Source organism: Papaver somniferum, chromosome 4 (genome assembly GCF_003573695.1).
Source record: "Papaver somniferum cultivar HN1 chromosome 4, ASM357369v1, whole genome shotgun sequence".
NCBI classification, from domain to species: Eukaryota; Viridiplantae; Streptophyta; class Magnoliopsida; order Ranunculales; family Papaveraceae; genus Papaver; species Papaver somniferum.
This window is the reverse complement of record NC_039361.1, coordinates 18299792-18320616: the sequence shown is the minus strand read 5'-3', so window position 1 is coordinate 18320616 and position 20825 is coordinate 18299792. Positions and strand designations below refer to the sequence as shown.

At 35.5% G+C, this 20825-nt stretch overlaps 1 protein-coding gene across 1 annotated transcript; it reads left to right on the top strand.

The window, feature by feature from the left end:
* The first annotated feature begins 3395 nt into the window (after positions 1-3395).
* LOC113272102 lies at positions 3396-18855 on the top strand. The gene is made up of 4 exons (XM_026522006.1): positions 3396-3823; positions 16664-18254; positions 18381-18385; positions 18489-18855. The coding sequence occupies exons 1-4, from the start codon at positions 3396-3398 to the stop codon at positions 18853-18855; spliced, it is 2391 nt and encodes a 796-aa protein (XP_026377791.1).
* Positions 18856-20825: the final 1970 nt, after the last annotated feature.

Here is a 20825-nt window from a genome sequence, read left to right as displayed (position 1 = left end):
TCGTATGCTATATAGACTGGATCATACACATTTTACATTTCGAGCTGAGTATTCATTACTTATCTTTTTCTCGAAATCGTATGTTGGTAAAGTGTTTCGCTTTGATCAAGTTTATCTTCACCTAGTGACGGAAGTCATGAAAAGTTTCAATTATTTTGACAATTGCTCTGACGCGAAACGGTCTGTGAATAACGGCTATATAACATCCTCTGAGAATGTCTCAATGATTGGAATGAGAGTTTAGATTACATAACCATGTATTCCTTAATCCGAAGTTTTCGAACTTTGTTGATTGAGAGAAACCGGAGGAATTGTCTTTGCCATGTACGAGAACCCAGTCCGCGAACTGACGGAAGTTCTTGTACCGAGAATTTCTGCTGGGATTTTCCAAAAACTCATTTGCGTGTAATTCCGCGAACTGGCGAAAGTCTCTTTGCCGAGATTTTCTGCTGAGTTTGGAAAACTCTGCCGGTTGTCTTAAGTCCGCGAACTTGTTTGTGAGCTTAAGAGGTTATGATCTAAAGATGTGATCTGAACATGAAACTTAAATTACTAAGGAATGCTTTATGAAAACCGTGGCTATAAAGTTCATGAGACGATTCAATCGAATCGAATCATCTTTGTTTCAATTGTGTCTTGTGTAGTTACATAAAATCTCATAGCAATCGAACAACTCTCTAACTAGTTCATTTGAGTCAATTGAACTAGTTATGGTGAAGAAGAACTAGGTTAATATGAATTGTTCATATGGTTAACCTTTTGGGTTACTATGTTGAACCAACATACACGTACACGTTTGGGCATGGTTTTCCCAAACCCAGTAAACGTCTACCCAAGTGTGTGTGACAAGCTAAAGTTTTCGATCTAACGGTTGAGAAATATTAGCTTGAATCTAAATCAGGTTTTCATCTAACGGTGAATATGAATTGCTTTGTAACTAAGACAAAACCCTAATTTGGAGACTATATAAAGAAGACATCTAGCATTGTGAAAAACTAATACCCACACGTTTGTGTGATACTAGTGCGCTCGCTAGAGTCGATTCTCCTTCAACCTTTGGTTTTCTTCTCTAAAACCAGGTTAACGACTTAAAGACTTCATTGGGATTGTGAAGCCAGACCGATACTACTTTTATCGTAGTTGTGTGATCTGATCTTGCATCTTCTATCGTACGAGTACAATCTTTGATTGGCTTGAGATCATGAGAGTTCTCCGATAAGAAAGATAAAGAAGTCACAAACATCTTCGTCTCACTGTTTGTGATTCCTCGACAAACCACCTGTGTAGTCGGGAAGGATTATAGAGAGGTGATTGATTAATCTAGGTTGTTCTTCGGGAATATAATACCGGATTATCAATTAGTTCCTGTTCACCTTGATTTTATATCTTAAGACGGAACAAAACCTAAGGTTTATATGTTGGAGACAGATTTATCCTTTGATAGACTTTTTTGTGTGAGACGGATTTGTTTATTATCAAGTATGTGATTTTGGGTTGCAGCAACTCTTGGTTGTGGGTGAGATCAGCTAAGGGAATCAAGTGCGCAGTATCCTGCTGGGATCAGAGGCGTAGGAGTACAACTGTACCTTGGATCGGTGGGAGACTGATTGGGGTTCAACTATAGTCCAGTCCGAAGTTAGCTTGGAGTAGGCTAGTGTCTGTAGCAACTTAATACAGTGTGTATTCAATCTGGACTAGGTCCCGGGGTTTTTCTGCATTTGCGGTTTCCTCGTTAACAAAACTTCTGGAGTCTGTGTCATTTCTTTTCCACATTATATTTTATATAATTGAAATAATACAGGTTGTGCGTTCGTGATCATCAATTGGAAATCAAACCTTTGGTTGTTGATTGATATTGATTGATCCTTGGACATTGGTCTTTGGTACCATCCAAGTTATTACTTTTACTTGATAAAGACTAGTTATTGATTTTAGCTTGAGTAAAAATCAAATCAAGAGAGAGATATTAACTCCTTGAGATACTTTTATCTAGATTGAGTCTGACTGTCTAGTTGATTCTCTAGCAAAGTATTTCGGAGTTAGTCCATACAGATTGCTAAGCGAAATATTGGGTGGTGTTGTTAGACCCACGCTTTTTCAATTGGTATCAGAGCAGGCAAACACGTTTAAGACCTCAAAAGTCTGTGTTTGTAGCGATCTGACTATATGGACCATAAAGTCTCAATCAACGCTTCACCAGGTTTGAAAAACAACCGCAAGAAAAGGTTTGATAAACTGGTTACTCTTCAAAAGAGATTGGAAGAACAAATCCGGATGTATTCTGGTTTTGTTGTAGAAATAGTAACTCTTAAGGATTTGATATCCAGTAAGAGTCTCTCATTGAATCCGAGAGAATCAAGTTGTTCTTTTCCAAAGAATTGTCACCATTCAGATAGTGTTCAACGATCGCTTGTTGAGAAAACTGATGTGACTATGAACCAATCAGACAAATGTCAAGGGTCTGGGTCATATGGATGCTCATCGAATCATCCTCAACAAGCATGTATGTATTCTTTAAGGAGTCTGGAGGCTGCAAGTAATCCTTGCAAGAAGACTTTGCAACCTTGTGTTACTCAAAAAGGACATACAATTCTGACAGGAAATTTCAAACAGAAAAATACTAGTAATATGAGTAACCTTGCCTTGTGTTCTACCTCTTCCCTTCAATGGTGTAGTGACAGTCGTTGTGGTCTTTTCTACATGTGCTAGGCAATTCTCCACTTTGTGTGTTGTCTATCGCTTCTCAAAGAGGAGTAGACTCTACAATCATAACAAAAGGAGAACTTCCGGTTGGTTTTTATTCTTCTCAATTAGAACCAGAAAATGTTGATACAACTCTAAACAATCTCTCTTGGAAAAAGATAATGGATTATGAGTTAGATCAACTTCACAGACAAGTTGTGTGGAATCTTGTACCGTGCAAGTCCAAAGTCTATAATATTGATTCTAATTGTGTTTCCAGGAATAAGGGAGATTATTTAGACAGTTTCAGAGATAATCTCAGGCTCATTCCTCAAGGACACACACAAGTTGAAGAATTTGAGTCTAAAGAAACTATTATTACTACGGAATGCTCCTTGTACCTTCCTACTTATAACTGTAGCAAGTCCTATGTGACAAGCGCTTCCAGGAACAAAAGAAGAAGAATCTCTGCTCATATAAAGTCACTATGGGATAACCAAGGGGAGCTTTTTGTTCCCTTCATGTCTACCTAACTCTAGATGTTCGCATCCCCATGTTTGTCTTGGGAAAATGAGGATTTGCGTCTTTTTGGCTCAAGAAGTGTATTTTTGGTTATTTTTGCTTATATCTATATAAATCTCTAAAAATACAAAATCTTTTGTTTATCCAGGGTTTTAGTCGTCCGCAAACGGGAGTCTCAAAAGTTCTGTTCCATGGCACCTGTTACTAGATGCAGCACAAGCAGGAATGCAACTCTGGCAGCTAACGTACGTCGGTGTACTGGAATTCCCTCCTCAAGATTGAAGAAAGTGAAGGCTACAATTAATGGTAAAAATTCTTCCTTGAATTGGTTCTTGACTTCTTATCAAAGTAATGAAAACTTCAGGAACCTGGTAAAAGATTTCATCAGCAAAAGAAACAGCTTAAAGTCTCGGATTACTGCATCCTTAGAAGATATTGTTCACTATGAACGAATGTTGTCTCAATCCACAAACACCGTACGAAAACTAAAAAAAGAACTTAGTAAGTTGACAGTGTTTTCAAAAGATTTGGAGGAGTTGAATGATCCCTTTGTCAATGGACTCTTCAATAACGAGAAAGAGTTCTCTGAAGAAACTCTGGAAAAGTTCATTATTGCCTAGTATGTCTTCTTTTTGGATTAGCTGGAAGAATAACTAGTGCTTTCAATAGCGATGATTGTGACTACACATAGCTATTTTTGTTTTCATCTTCTTATGTTATTTTTTAGGTTTATTGGTTTTTAAATTCTAAAAATATTTAGAGGATGATGTTATTGCAGTATTGATCGTTATGATTTTGTGATGTTGCAATATGATTATGGGATATGTATTGTTTGCGTCCGTGAACTTGAAGGTCCCATATGTTGTCAAAAGTAAAGTCGTTCATGAAATGATATTCGTATTAATGAAAGGACGAATGAACTTTTGACAATTACAAAATTTATGCCTATGCAGTCATGTATTTGATGGAAAATAGGATAAAATCTTTTGTTTGACAAGGATAAAGTCTATTATGTCGTTATGATGGAAAATAGAATAGATCCATGTATGTTATCCACGGTATTGATCTTCATTGATCCATTTTTTTATATTTTACCGTGAAGGCTCCATTGTGTGTCTTATGTTGAGCACGATACAACTAAGTCGATTATCTTATTGGCTTTATTGGTTGTTCCATAAAATGCTATATGTTGAGCATTATGAACTAAATTAATCATCTTGCTTGGTTATTTAGTTATTTACTCCGAAAGTCTTCTTTTGTCGAGCAAATCCTTTGAAAATTAAATTGATTACTTTTGTGATTAGTTTGGTTGTTTGTATTCCAATTAGATTAATTATAAGTTCTCTTGTAATTAGTCTAGTTGAGTTTTCATATATCTCACAAGTTCTTGTGTTGACTATATGAACGGCTATACAAATCATGTTCTATTGGTTGATGTAGTCGTATATATCGTAAGATTTTTCCTTATATTGAGTATGTGAACTATTAAGTTAGTCGTATCCGTATGATTATCTTAGTTGTAGCTCCGTAAGTTTACTTATGTTGAGCACCTTCAATTAAATTGATCACTTTTGTGGTTTGATTTAGTTGCGTATTCCAATTAACTTAATCATGGGTTTTCTTGTGATTAATTTGGTTGAGTTTTGGATATAGAAAATCATTTCTATGGTTTTTGGTGTCCAATTTAAAAATCCTTCTTTTCTTTTGAAATTAAGGTCGCTCTTGTTGTTCTTTCGGGAATGACATCAAATGGGGGAGAGTTCTTTTGAACTTGTGCTTAATGGTAATATCTTGCGGGTTGTGCGGCTGTGGAATTTTATAGGGGTTACCTTGTATCTTAAAACTCCTTGATGAATGCATTTAGCTTTGGCTTTATGATTGCATCTAAATTAAGTTGGTATGTATTTTTTCTTTTAGTCTATGAAACGTCTCTTCTCAGAAATTTCATTAGGATCCCGTTCTTTTACCTTTGCCAATTATATTGACAAAAAGGGGGAGAATTAATGTGTAGTTCTACTACATATACATATGGTTTTCGGATCATTGTGTAAGGGGGAGTGGTTTCCATGTGAGATAGAGTATTGACTAAGGGGGAGTGATACATATCACCATAGTATTATTGTTAAACTTGTGATACAATTGGACTTTGATGCTACACAATAATACTATGAAACTGTATAATAATGATCGAGAATCTCGATTTCTCTCATTGTTATAGCTACTGATTTTCAACAACGGTGATGATAAACTTACAACCTTTGGGATCATTGGAGTACTTGGAAGGAAGAAGATTTCAGGGAACGTTGAAGATTAGACTATGGAATAGGAGCCACTAAAGTTTATTTTTTGTATTTCATATGTATTAATAGTTTTGTCACTAAAATTGACAAAGGGGGAGATTGTTAGAGCATAGCTCGGTCTACCTCGCATGCGTTGCTATCTCAAGCACGTTTGTCAATGTTAGTGATCAAAACTATGAGTCTTGATTTCTAGCCTACATAGCTAAGTCTCGGACTAGGATAGAAAAGTGTAGTTGAGCTCAAGGACTTCATGGCGATTCATCATACAACAACGAAGATCTACTCAAGGAACCGTGGAACTTCATCAACAAAAAGGTATGTGGAGACTTGAACTTATCTATGGTGTGATTTATAGATAGTGGTAAAAGTGGTTCGATTCTCAGACTTGCGAAGTATAAAATATAGACTTAAATTCTAAAACTAAAATAGAAAACTCACTAATAATTGTAAATATCAAGTATGAAGCATCAAAAGTCTATAAACTAAGCATACTTCATCAAAATAGATCACAATCACTCAAGTAAAAATCATATTCAATTATAGTTCAAGGCAAATAATCATAATCATAATTGCAATAAATAGATGAAATAGAATATACCACTTATTGTTGGGAAAATAGCTTCCTCTATCGCCTCAGCAATGGGGTTTAGCTCCTCATGTTAATCACTTTCTCAAGATACATGTTTGTTGCTCAAAAGTTGATTAAATATAAGAGAATGTATGAAGCAGCGTGTTTGTAACAGTTGTAATTGTTACAAAATGCACTGTTACAGAAAGCAGTGTTACAAAGAAATACTAACAGTAATAGTTGTTGGAAAATCGTTACAGTTTGAAAGAAAAGGTGATGGTTCTCTGTTCTTCTTCTTCCTATCGACTGCAACTCGACTATTCTTCTCTGTGAATTTTTCTTAGCTCTGTTCTGTTTCTAAACTTCACCAAAGTATGTGTAACCCTTCTATGACCTATCCGAACTCTTTTTATAGCCCACAGGTCGATTGAATCTCAAGAAATCCTCGGTTATTCTTATCTTTTTCTCCACCTCAAGTCTCGGGATTTCTTTCCCTTCCAAGCTTATCTACGCGTCAACTTGGTTCTCCAAACTCTCAAGTACTCCCTGTAGACTGAATAAGGACTAAATTCATAACGTAAAATCCTCTGGTACTTCCATACATAAACCAAAATATCCGAGAATACACGGAACTCTCTGTTTTAGCCAACTCGATGATTTCCTCCTCTATTTTCGAATCTAAAGGGATTACCAACCCTGTTTCGATGAATCAAGATAATCCCAATCCATCTCCACGTCAAAATCCGACATAATCTCACCCAAAAGACGATAAAAACTCCGATAAACTTCACCTCCTTTGTTTGCTTCTCCCGGCCTATCTAGCCCAATTGGTTGGGTCCAATCAATCACACCGATATGTTATCACAAGTCCAGTCCAAAGAAAATAAGCCATTGAATCTTCTTATAAATCGCTCAAAATTCGATCTCCAGATCTGCTTCGCTGCTGCAACAGCTTCCCGCCAAAAAGCTTCATTTGAATTGTGAAGAAGAGGCGCCCCCATCCAGAGCAGGGGTGCGAATAGAAGCTGCCTTTAGGGTGTCCTGAGGGTTCCCCTTAGTAATTTGGGTGCCCCTTATCCATCGTGAGAGTCCGAATAGCATGTGTCCTACGGGTGCTTTTACCAACTTTTCGAGCCGATTTTTCCAAAAATGATTATTGGCCAAAAATACCTACACACACATGAAACACCGTAATAAATACAAAAATGAGCACTATCAATTATAGAATCGAGACAAATTAGACACAAAAATGTGTCTATCAATTTATCACTCAAAAGTCTATCTCTTCTATCTCCTACTTCTTATGAGACAAAAATTCGTATGCTATATAGACTAGATCATACACATTTGACATTTCGAGCAGAGTATTCACTACTTATCTTTTTCTCGAAATCGTGTGTTGGTAAAGCGTTTCGCTTTGATCAAGTTTATCTTCACCTAGTGACGAAAGTCATGAAAAGTTTCAATTACTTTGAGAATTGCCCTGACGCGAAACGGTCTGTGAATAACGGCTATATAACGTCCTCTGAGAATGTCTTAATGATTGGAATGAGAGTTTAGATTACATAACCATGTATTCCGTAATCTGAAGTTTTCGAACTTTGTTGATTGAGAGAAACCGGAGGAATTGGCTTTGCCAAGTCCGCGAACCCAGTCCGCGAACTGAAGGAAGTTCTTGTACCGAGAATTTCTGCTGGGATTTTCCAAAAACTCGTTTGCATGTAAGTCCGCGAACTGGCAAAGGTCTCTTTGCCGAGATTTTCTGTTGAGTTTGGAAAACTCTGCCGTTTGTCTTAAGTCCGCGAACTTGTTTGTGAGCTTAATAGGTTATGATCTAAAGATGTGCTCTGAACATGAAACTTAAATTACTAAGGAATGCTTTATGCAAACCGTGGCTATAAAGTTCATGAGCCGATTCAATCGAATCGAATCATATTTGTTTCAATTGTGTCTTGTGTAGTTACATAAGATATCATAGCAATTGAACAACTCTCTAACTAGTTCATTTGATTCAATTGAACTAGTTATGGTGAAGAAGAACTAGGTTAATATGGATTGCTCATATGGTTAACCTTTTGGGTTACTGTGTTGAACCAACATACACGTACATGTTTGGGCATGGTTTTCACAAACCCAGTAAACGTTTACCCAAGTGTGTGTGTGACAAGCTAAAGTTTTCGATCTAACGGTTGAGAAATATTAACTTAAATCTAAATCAGGTTTTCATCTAACGGCGAATATGGATTGCTTTGTAACTAAGGTAAAACCCTGATTAGAAGACTATATAAAGGAGACATCTAGCATTGTGCAAAACTAATCCCCACACGTCTGTGTGATACTAATGCGCTCGCTAGAGTCGATTCTCCTTTAACCTTTGGTTTTCTTCTCTAAAACCAGGTTAACGACTTAAAGACTTCATTGGGATTGTGAAGCCAGACCGATACTACTTTTATCGTAGTTGTGTGATCTGATCTTGCATCTTCTATCGTACGAGTACAATCTTTGATTGGCTTGAGATCGTGAGACTTTTTCGATAGGAAAAATAAAGAAGTCACAAACATCTTCGTCTCACTGTTTGTGGTTCCTCGACAAACCGCCTGTGTAGTCAGGAAGGATTGTAGAGAGGTGATTGATTAATCTAGGCTGTTCTTCGGGAATATAAGACCGGATTATCAATTGGTTCATGTTCACCTTGATTTTATATCTTAAGACGTAACAAAACCTAGGGTTTATCTGTAGGAGACAGATTTATCCTTTGATAAACTTTTCTGTGTGAGACAGATTTGTTTATTATCAAGTCTGTGATTTTGGGTTGCAGCAACTCTTGGTTGTGGGTGAGATCATCTAAGGGAATCAAGTGCGTAGTATCCTGCTGGGATTAGAGGCGTAGGAGTACAACTGTACCTTGGATTGGTGGGAGACTGATTGGGGTTCAACTATAGTCCAGTCCGAAGTTAGCTTGGAGTAGGCTAGTGTCTTTAGCGGCTTAATACAATGTGTATTCAATCTGGACTAGGTCCCGGGGTTTTTCTGCATTTGCGGTTTCCTCGTTAACAAAACTTCTGGTGTCTGTGTTATTTCTTTTCCGCATTATATTTTATATAATTGAAATAATACAGGTTGTGCGTTCGTGATCATCAATTGGAAATCCAACCTTTGGTTGTTTATTGATATTGATTGATCCTTGGACATTGGTCTTTGGTACCGTCCAAGTTATTCCTTGTATTTGATAAAGACTCGCTATTGATTTTAGCTTGAATAAAAATCAAATCAAGAGAGAGATATTAACTCCTTGAGATACTTTTATCTGGATTGAGTCTGACTGTCTAGTTGATTCTCTAGCAAAGTATTTCGGAGTTAGTCCATACAGATTGCTAAGTGAAATATTGGGTGGTGTTGTTAGACCCCCGCTTTTTCATTTTGAATTCCATTAACGATTCGATCCTCAAAGATCGTGAGAATGACCTGAGTAAAAAATCAGTTGAATGTGATAATCTTCGTAGAGATTTTTATAAGTTGGAAGAAAAACTTGCAGCATGTGAATCAAGGATTAACTCTCAGCAAATAAATTTAGATGACAGAGAAAGCGCTTGTCTCGCTCGAGAGAAACTCCTTGAGGATAATTTAACTGCTTCTCTTAATCAAGATGTTGGAAGAGGACTTGAAAAAGTTCAATACTACTTCAAACAAGTTAACCACTATGCTAGGAGCATGTAAAACTCATTTGTGATACATGAGTTTTGGGCTATAAGGGAATAGATGCTCCAACTATTAGCAAAGAGGTAAAATTTGTCAAGTCTAGTAATTCTTCTCAACTAAAGGTTTCCACTAATGTCAAAAGTGAAATACCTTCACCGGAAGTTAATGTTCGATAAAGCAAAGTTTATCAACCTCCAAAGCCGACACAAACGAATCCATGTAATAACATTCCTTATGTTTGCTATTATTACGGAAATAAATGTCACCTGCAAAGGGGATGTCATTTTTGTATAAGGAATGAAAAACTTCATGATGTTCTTGTTTGGGAATCACAAGATGTGATTAAACCTGGATTATACGTTAAGGCTAATACCCTTGACATTAAGGGTTGTCAACGTCCAACCTTTAGGAAAAGGAATCAGTGCTGTGATAAACCTATATTTTCCTATAAACGTTACACGAATCCTTTTAACAATTGTAATAATTATCAAAAGGATAACTTTGTAAAGACGAATACAAGATCCGATGCTCCCAATTGGAGAAAGAATAACTTGCAAAAGAATAGTCAATCTGATTATCTTTCGAGAAATCTTAAAGAGAATAATTGGAAGAAGGTTCTGATAGTTCCTAAATGCACTATGAAGTGGATACCAAAGAAAGTCAATAATTCATTGAGTGTAAAAAATGAATGATCTCCCAGAAAATTCCATTACTGGAAAATGCAAAATCCATGATGTTGGAAGTTAAAAATTTCTTGGGGAAAATGGATTTAGATATGAATGGATCTAAAAGTGATCTCTTTCATAATAATCCAATAGTGAAACACAAGAATTGGTAGAAGAAGAAACGAAATAAGCCAAAAACTATAGATGCTGAAAAATCCATAGATATGGAAAAGTTTGTTTCAATCACCTGTGGTGAGGAAGACATTGTTCACCCCAACACAATTTTATTTTGTTGAAAGCGCATCCTCACCAAGAAATGCCCTATTGAATACGGTGAGGGAAGCAAAAGAATCATGGTGCATATATCATATTGAGTAAGATTTTGAATATTTGGTAAGGACGTAGGATTCATGATTGGATTCATTTGAAAGGTATGTCTATAAACTTGAGCAAGTTTTTTGATTTCTTAATAGTTCGTAGGTGAAGTACTAATTATAGACAAACCATATTTATATATTTATGCGGCTAATTATCCTTGTACCTTGTGTATCGTTCATGTTTTCCTAACTTGATTTTTGTTTAAGATTCTTAAATGTTCAGGTTTGAAGAAACAAACAATGACCGATGACTTGATGTTTTTGATAAATTGCAAAGAAGAAATTTCGAGTTCAATCTTATCTTATTTAAAATCTCGGGATACAAGTAAGTGTTGTTCATATTCTTGAAAAATATAGTGAAGAACAATTTATTGTTTATAAACTAAGTTTTAAGTCTAGATTAATCGTTTGAAAATAGTCCGAGAGATAATATTCATCATGGATATCGTTTGGGAATGTTTCAAATCGATTAAAGAGAGTATATAGAATTAAGAATGAAATACTGGAACATGGACAGTACACGTACCCAGCATGCATACCAAGAAAGTTTTGAGTTTGTGAATTGTTTTGTGGTACACGTACCCAGTACGCATACCAAAATGCCCTGACCTTGAGGTACACGTACCATGGCAGTCTACCATTCCTGACGAAATTTTTTTGATGAATTCAAACTATTTTTACAATATGTTTGGCATTAGAAAAACATTCTCAAACACTTTTAAGACAACTTTAGTCATGTAAATCACTTTTGATTATGTTCATAGTTGTCTTGAGTGTTATTAAACACGTTATTGCTTGAATGTTCACAACCTTCTAGGTTTATATATGAACATATGATTCACGATTCTTGATGAGTTATATATTTATATTTATATATATGTGCATCTTCTTCTTTTTCAAGGAAATCTTTTTATACGTTCTTGGTAGCCATTTTTGGTGTAAATCCAGGCGGAAAAGATTGATTCTTCCTTCTAAGAGAAAATCAACTTGTATGTTCTTTACAAGTTTGTATCTTAAATAAGATGATTGCAATACTTGATCTTCATTTATATTCTTGTGTATTGCTCGACTTCTTATGAGATATATGTGTCATTTACTTTTAGTAAATTGATCTGATATCTCATATATGCTCAGAAGTTAAATCTATCATGTTTTCATAAACCAAAAATAGAACAAACTTTGTGAGAATTTTTTTTGCAGTATCGATGTACTCATGATCACACTTTTGTGTTATTACTGCACTGTACACTTCGTAAGATTTTCTTATGTTGAGTCATACCGGTTAAAATTATCTCTCTATTCGTAACTGGCATTAAGATTAATTTAAGTCGATGTTCAAGATAAAAATCCATGTGATTTGTTAATGTCCAACAAGATCCTTTCTTTTTCAAAGTAAGGTCACTCATGTTGTTCTCTTGGGACCGACTAAAAATATTATTTAAGAGAGTTTATTAAATAACCGAGTATTAATTAAAGGAGTTTCTACTGTATATTTATGATACAAATCAATGACTATATGGTAGGATATAAGATGGAAACCATAATTCGATTACAAGGAAGGGAAATATAAAAGATAAAAGTGAAGGATAATAAAAAAGATTTACGAGAATAATGGGACAACAACCACAAGACTGGCTAATAAACCACCTTGTATTTTGGAAATTTGAGATATGTGTACGATTCTTATTATTTTTTTAATATGGTTTTATAAATAATGAAATTCTAATTCTAATGATGTATCACCGATAAAAACCGATATAATCTTTTGTATAGGTGTATCGGACTAGGCAGATACGAGACCGATACACGATATTAACTACCTTGGTAACACCTTTAAATCCTGAAATATCTTTTTATTGAGTTCATTACGATCCATGATTTTCGTACCTTTGCCAATTTTTATTGGCAAAAAGGGGGAGAATTAATTAGTAGTTTCGCACTACATAAATATTATTTATGGATCATTATGTAAGGGGAGGTGAATCAATAATTTATAAGTTTCACCAGTTATGCAAAAGATGTAAGCATTGATTAAGGGGGAGAAACATATCACTGTCGTATTACTTCAAAGTTGTGATACAATTGAGCTTTGGAGAAGATAATAATACTATGTTTATGAATAACAACGATTGAGAATATTTGTTTTCAAAGTTGTTATCGCTATGGATACAGAACTTCAAAAACAACGATACTGAGTTGAACACGTTCAAAATCATTGCAACTTGAAGTAATGAAGAGTTCAAGGAGTTGAAGAAACCAAGGAAATCAAAGCATGATGGATTCAAGGAGTTTTTACATATTTATTTTTATCCATATGTACTGACCGTTTTGTCACTAAAATTGGCAAAGGAGGAGATTGTTAGAGCATTGCTCGTTCGAACTCACGAGTGTTGCTATCTCAAGCTTGTTGTCAATTTAGTTGTCAAACTATATATGATTTCTAGTCTACAATTAGTTAAGTCTTGGATTAAGATAGAAAATGTGTTTGAGAAATGGACATCACGGCAGTCATCATTGTGTTCTACCGTTTGAATGCGAAGATCAACTGAAGCTTTTGGAGAACTTCTTCACTAAAAGGTAAGTGAACACTGAACCACCTATATCTCAAGTTATATTCATCTTTTTATCTATGAGACGATGTCGCTTAACTAATTATACTATTGCAAGCATATCAAGAATTTCGAGTCAAGTTATCTTGGTAATTAGTTCTCGAAATATGACTAAGTTTAATGAACATTTGTTCATACTTGATGAATTTCGGTTAAAAATAATTTATTATTCATAATCTAAATCGTGATTCAAGATTATCATTCGAAAACAGTCTGGAACAGTGATATGTGTCATTGATGTTATTTGGGAATGTTTCGAATTGATTTAAAGAGAAATATAGAACTACTGTAAATTCGGATATATAACAGTATACATATCAGTCTTACAAACTGGTAAAATTGTTAAGGTCTGAAGCCATAATACATGAACTCAGTACACGTATCGGAGTAGCTATATGTTGAAAACAACTTTTTGGTACGCATATCAGTATGCACACCTTAAAAAGTTTGTCCTCGTGAACCCGGATCAGTACGCATACCCGTACGCATACTAGAAAAGAACTGTTGGTCCCGGAAACGGTTCGGTATCCATAACGGTACACATACCATAAAATTTATGTGGACTCCGGAACTCGGTTATGTCTTAAGGTATACATACCGATACACGTATCAGATTCAAAGATTCATCTCACGGTGGATATTGTGTGCTTGGTTCCAAAGCTATCTTAGCTTAAACCTAAAGCATAATATGATTTGAATGTCTATAAAATGGGAACCTCAATTAATTGGGATCTTTGAATACCGACGCTACTTTCTTGGTGTGTCCTAGTTGTAAATTAGATTCGTCATCTTCCTAAAACCATTCTAGAGTTTAGAGATAACAAAGACTTCATTGGGATTCGTGAAGCCAGGTCCGGTTATAGCTCGAGTATCCTGATGTTGATCGATTGTTGAGCTTGCTCCATCATCAAATTCTCTTCGTCTCAGACTTTTTTTATTCCACAAGTTTAATACTTGTGAGGTGAATAATAATTTAGGCTGCTCTTCGAGGAGCATAAGTCCGGATTTTGAGGTTAGCTAGACTTTGTCTATTGCTATCGATTTCCAGTCTCACCTTGATCTACAATGAAAAGGGAATCATACATACAGGCTTATTTGTGGGAGGCGGATTTGATTAAAGTCTTCAATTGAGTTGAAGCAACTCTTAGGCTGTAAAGCTAAGGAATCATTTGCGCGGAATCCTGCTGGGATTCAAGAGGCGTAAGGAGCGCGATTGTAACTGAATTTGTGTGAGGGTTTAATTAGGTCTCAACTACATTCCAGTCTGAAGTTAATTGGTAGTAGGCTAATGTTTGTAGAGACTTAATACAGTTTGGTGTTCAATCTGGACTAGTCCTGAGGTTTTTCTGCATTTGCGTTTTCCTCATTAACAAAACTTCTGGTGTCTGTGTTATTTCTTTTTCGCATTATATTGTTTATCTTTATAATTGAAATAACGCAGGTTGTATGCTAATCAATCAAAGTAGATACATGCATCCTTATTTGTTGGATACGACTCGATTGATACTTGTAAATTGATCTTTGGAATAACCCAAGTACTCTCACACGCAAATCAGGTTCACGGACTTGTCACTGTAAACTTTTTGATTGTGAGAGAAAGAGATATAACTCTAAATACTATTTCTTGATTTAGATTCATTAAGTTGAACTCTTGGAATTGTATTTGAGTTTTTCGATACAGGTTTCCTAAGAAAAAGTTGTTGGTGTATTTTGGTACCCCCACATTTTCATAAACTCTCCAGTATTCATTTAGAATATCCAATTGCTTACAAAGCTGCAAAGAATATAAAAAAACAAAGTAGCTAAAGTGACCCAAGATGGTAGATGGAGTATAAAGTTAAAAACAAATCCAAGTCAGGAGGTTTTAGATGATTACACACAGCTGATTAACTATCCGGGCTCTTCTCCATCTTTATAAGAAGACATGGACTCCATCAAATTTCAGACAGGAGCCCAGTATATAACAAAAAAGGGATATAATCTGTTGATGAACCTAAATCAGACCCAACAGACTCCCAACCTTATCTATGTTTGGGAGAAGTATGTCCCCCTTAAAGCGCAAGTATTTGTATGGCTAGTTGTGTTAGAGCATAGCTCGGTTGAACCCACCAAGCGTTGGTATGTCAAGTTTGGTTGTCATATTTTAGTGAATCAAAACTCATTTAAAGAGTCGCTTGATTATATGCTATAGTCAACTTCATATAGGTTAGCTTGAAAGTTTTAGGATATGAGACATCACAAGTATTGCGTGAAGACTTGAAGAATGTGAAGAAGTAAGGAGCTACAACGACGACATCATCCTTCCACTTGAGGTTAGTAATATTTCACTTGAATTGTTTAATTTCCTAACACATCTTTCAAGTCGTGCATATTGAAAACAAAACTGCGAAGCTATTAATGATTATACTCTAGTTAGACGTAGTATTAAGGATTACAATACGAAGTATAACGCTTATCTTTTGAACTTCGTATATAAGACATCTACATAATCGTTTGAATTTTATTGTTATTATGTATAGGTATGAGGTGAATATTTCATCCTAGGAAACAATGTTTTACATTCGTTTAAAGGAAGTAAATTCATGAACCTGTTTTGTGAATCGAAAGGGAAATCGCTAGGCTTATTGGTATTCTTATTCATTGCATATCTTTTGAACTACCAATATGTGTGTTTAGTATAATCGCTCATGACTTGTTTATGTTCTTGGTAAAACTATTCACAATGCCTGACTTTTGTATTGGTATGACTTTTATTAGTGAAACTGATCTTAAGTAATCACCTGAGATGGTATGATCGATTTGTTGTAATTGGTATGACCAACTCTAGGAAAAGGGGAACCGATCCTAGTAAGAGGTGCAACCGATCACAAAATGGGAATCGATCCTTGTAAGAGGTGAAGCAAGTTTCTAGATATTGGGAACCGATCCTATGAACATGTGCAACACATTTTTAAATATTGGGAACCGATCCTATGGACATGTGCAACAAATACAAGTTAGATACCATATATATGTGGGAACCGATCCTAGTACCTAGTCAACCAAGTTTTGGTAACTAGCGTGACTAATTCTAGTACCCACATGGAGGTAGAACCGAAACATTTTTTGGTAGAACCATGAAACCCATGTTTGGTGATTTGATATGATAATCAATCACAGAGTTGTGGGAAGAACTGGTGAATATTAGTGAAATAAATTGCCCCTGGATAGTAATTGGAGATTTTAATGTTGTGTTGAATAGTGATGAGAAAAAGGGAGGAAGAAGAACACTAAGGGTTTCAGTTCAAGACTTTAGAGAATGTCTGGATTTATGCAAGTTAATGCAGGCTGCAAGAACAGGTATTCAATTTTCTTGGTGCAACAACAGAGCTTGGAAAAAGAGAATTTTATGTGATTTAGATAAAGCATTCATCAATGTCAAATGGATGGAAGTATATGAAGTATGGAGTTATAAGGTGGGAGTTAGAGGGGTTTCAGAGCATGGTGCTCTTTTTGGTTCTGTGATAGGAATTCCAAAACCTTTAAATATCCCTTTCAGATACCAAGATGTATGGACTACTCATCCAGATTTCTTAAATTTAATACAACACTCTTGGAGTGAACCATGTGAAGGTAATCCAGCTTTCCAATTTATCTTTAAACTCAAAAGATTTAAGCAAAGGGTAAAACAGTGGAATTGGAATGTCTTTGGTGATTTGAGAAAAAAAGTGCAAACAACTGAAGAAGATGTTATGAAAGCTTCATTACTATCAGATGCAGATCCTGAAAATATCAACTTATTGAATGACTTAGTTACTGCCTGGGGAAGAAATGAATTATCTGCTCAACAATATAATACATTGATGCATGCTAAGTCAAGAATTAAATGGGTTAAAGAAGGAGGAGCTAATACTGCATTTTTTCGTGCAAATATGAGAATAAGACAAACTCAAAATGTTATTGTTGAACTGGAAGACAAGGATAGGAATGTAGTTATTGATCAAAAAGTAATTGCAAACATGCTAGTGGAGCAATTTCAAAACAAATTTAAGAAACAACCAGTTCACTTTTCAGAAGACATTTTTAAGGTGATTCCAAAAGTTCTTACTACAAAAGATAATGATATAATGGATGTTGTTCCTTCATGTGAGGAAATCAAAAAAGTTGTATTTGGGATGGATGCAAATTCTTCTCCTGGTCCAGATGGATTCCTTGGAAGTTTTTACAAATTTGCTTGGGAAGTAGTAGGTATGGATCTTATAAAGGCTATTCAATACTGTTGGAAATGCAGATTTATTCCTAAGGGCTTCAATTCAAATTTCTTGTTTCTACTACCAAAAGTGAAAGGAGCAAAAAAGGCTGAACAGTTTAGACCCAATGGATTGGAAAATTTCAGTTTTAAAATAATTACCAGAATAATAACTACAAGACTTAGCAGTATGGTGAATAAACTGGTTTCTAGTCAGCAAGGAGCTTTTATAAAAGGCAGAACCATTCATGAAAAGATAGTGCTAGCTTCTGAGATGATAAATGAAATGAACGTTAAGAGAAGAGGAGGTAATGTTGGGTTGAAACTAGATATTTCTCAATCTTATGATTTCCTGAGTTTGGAATTTCTTTTTGAAGTCCTAAGAAGATTTGGATTCTCTGAAGTTGGAATTAATTGGCTAAGAATTTTATTTACTTCATCTAGAATTTTTGTATTAGTTAATGGGAGCCCTTGTGGTTTCTTTGAAGTAAGTAGAGGGTTGAGACAAGGAGACCCACTATCTCCCATATTGTTTGTGATAGCTGAAGAAGTTTTGAGTAGAAACTTAACTCAAATGGTGCAAGAAGGAAAAATTCAAGCAATGGTTCAAAGAAATGGTGTTCAACCATCTCATTTACTTTTTCAGATAATATTTTTGTGTTTTGCAATGGACACAAAAAATATCTGGTCAAGTTAATGGAGTTATTACTTAGTTATCAAAATGCTTCAGGTCAGGTGATGAATAAGATAAAAAGTAAATGCTTTGTTGGAGGTACATATGATATTAGAAGACAGGGGATAGCAGAGCATCTGCAAATGGAACTATATGAGTTTTCAGAAATGATGGAAGAGTGAAAGAACCAACAAAAGGATATCTTGGGGTTATCCTTAATCCTGGAAGAGTGAAAGAACATCAAGTTTGGGGGAGTGTAGAAATGATGCAGGAGATGCTTGCTAGCTGGAGAGGTACTTTATTGGCTTTTCCATCTAGGCTTACATTAGTAAAATTTGTGTTATGTAGATATCCAATCTTCACTATATCAGTGTATAAGTGGCTAAAGGTGGTGATAAAAGAATGTGAGAGAATAATTAGAAACTTCCTTTGGACTGGTGATCCAGCTGAAAAGAAACTTATAACAGTGAAGTGGGAAGAAGTTAATGCTCCTATCTCTGAAGGAGGTTTATCAGAAGACTGGAGGTTATAAATAAAGCTCTACTAATGAAATTAATGTGGAGAATCATGACTGAGGATAAAGAGTGCACAAGGTTCATGAAATCCAAGTTTATGGATAAAAAAGGTGAATGGAATAAGTCTTATAAACAATCCTCAATATGTCCTGGATTAAAGTGGGTGATTCAAGATATTAATGAAGGTTCAAGATAGTTGGTGGGCAATGGAAAGAGCATATCAGTGTGGAATGATAAATGGATATTTGATTATACACCTGAAAAAGCGGGGGTCTAACAACACCACCCAATATTTCGATTAGCATTCTGTATGGACTAACTCCGAAATACTTTACTAGAGAATCAACTAGACAGTCAGACTCAATCTAGATAAAAGTATCTCAAGGAGTTAATATCTCTCTCTTGATTTGATTTTTACTCAAGCTAAAAACAATAGCGAGTCTTTATCAAATACAAGGAATAACTTGGACGGTACCAAAGACCAATGTCCAAGGATCAATCAATATCAATCAACAACCAAAGGTTGGATTTCCAATTGATGATCACGAACGCACAACCTGTATTATTTCAATTATATAAAATATAATGCGGAAAAGAAATAACACAGACACCAGAAATTTTGTTAACGAGGAAACCGCAAATGCAGAAAAACCCCGAGACCTAGTCCATATTGAATACACATTGTATTAAGCCGCTACAGACACTAGCCTACTCCAAGCTAACTTCGCACTGGACTATAGTTGAACCCCAATCAGTCTCCCACCGATCCAAGGTACAGTTGTACTCCTACGCCTCTGATCCCGGCAGGATACTGCGCACTTGATTCCCTTAGCTGATCTCACCCACAACCAAGAGTTGTTGCAACCCAAAATCACAAACTTGATAATAAACAGATCTGTCTCACACAGAAAAGTCTATCAAAGGATAAATCTGTCTTTCACAGATAAACCCTATGTTTTGTTCCGTCTTAAGATATAAAATCAAGGTGAACAGGAACCAATTGATAATCCGGTCTTATATTCCCGAAGAACGGCCTAGATTAATCCATCAAATCTCTACAATACTTCCTGACTACATGGGCGGTTTGTCGAGGAATCACAAACAGTGATATGAAGATGTTTGTGACTTCTTTATCTTGCCTATCAGAGAACTCTCACGATCTCAAGCCAATTTATCGATTGTACTCGTACGATAGAAGATCAGATCCCACAACTACGATAAAAGTAGTATCGATCTGGCTTCAAAATCCCAATGAAGTCTTTAAGTCGTTAACCTGGTTTTAGAAAAGAAAACAAAAGGTTAAAGGTTAATCGACTCTAGCGAGCGCACTAGTATCACACAGACGTGTGGGGATTAGTTTTGCACAATGCTAGATGTCTCCTTTATATAGCCTTCAAATCAGGGTTTTGCCTTAGGTACAAAGCAATCCTTATTCACCGTTAGATGAAAACCTGATTTAGATTCAAGCTAATATTTCTCGACCGTTAGATCGAAAACTAAGCTTGTCACACACACTTGGGTATACGTTTACTGGGTTTGTGAAAACCATTCCCAAACGTGTACGTGTATGTTGGTTCAACATAGTAACCAAAAAGGTTAACCATATGAGCATTTCATATTAACCTTGTTCTTCTTCACCATAACTAGTTCAATTGACTCAAATGAACTAGTTAAAGAGTTTTTCAATTGCTATGAGATCTTATGTAACTACAGAAGACACAATTGAAACAAAGATGACTCGATTCGATTGAATGGGCTCATGAACATTATAGCCACGGTTTGCATAAAGCATGCCTTAGTAATTTAATGTTTCATGTTCAGAGCACATCTTTAGATCATAACCTCTTAAGTTCAGAAACAAGTTCGCGGACATAATTTAATCGGTTGAGTTTTCCAAACTCAACAGAAATTCTCAGAAAGAGAACTTCGCCAGTTCGCGGACTTAGCACACAAACGAGTTTTGGGAAATCCAGCAGAAATTCTTGGT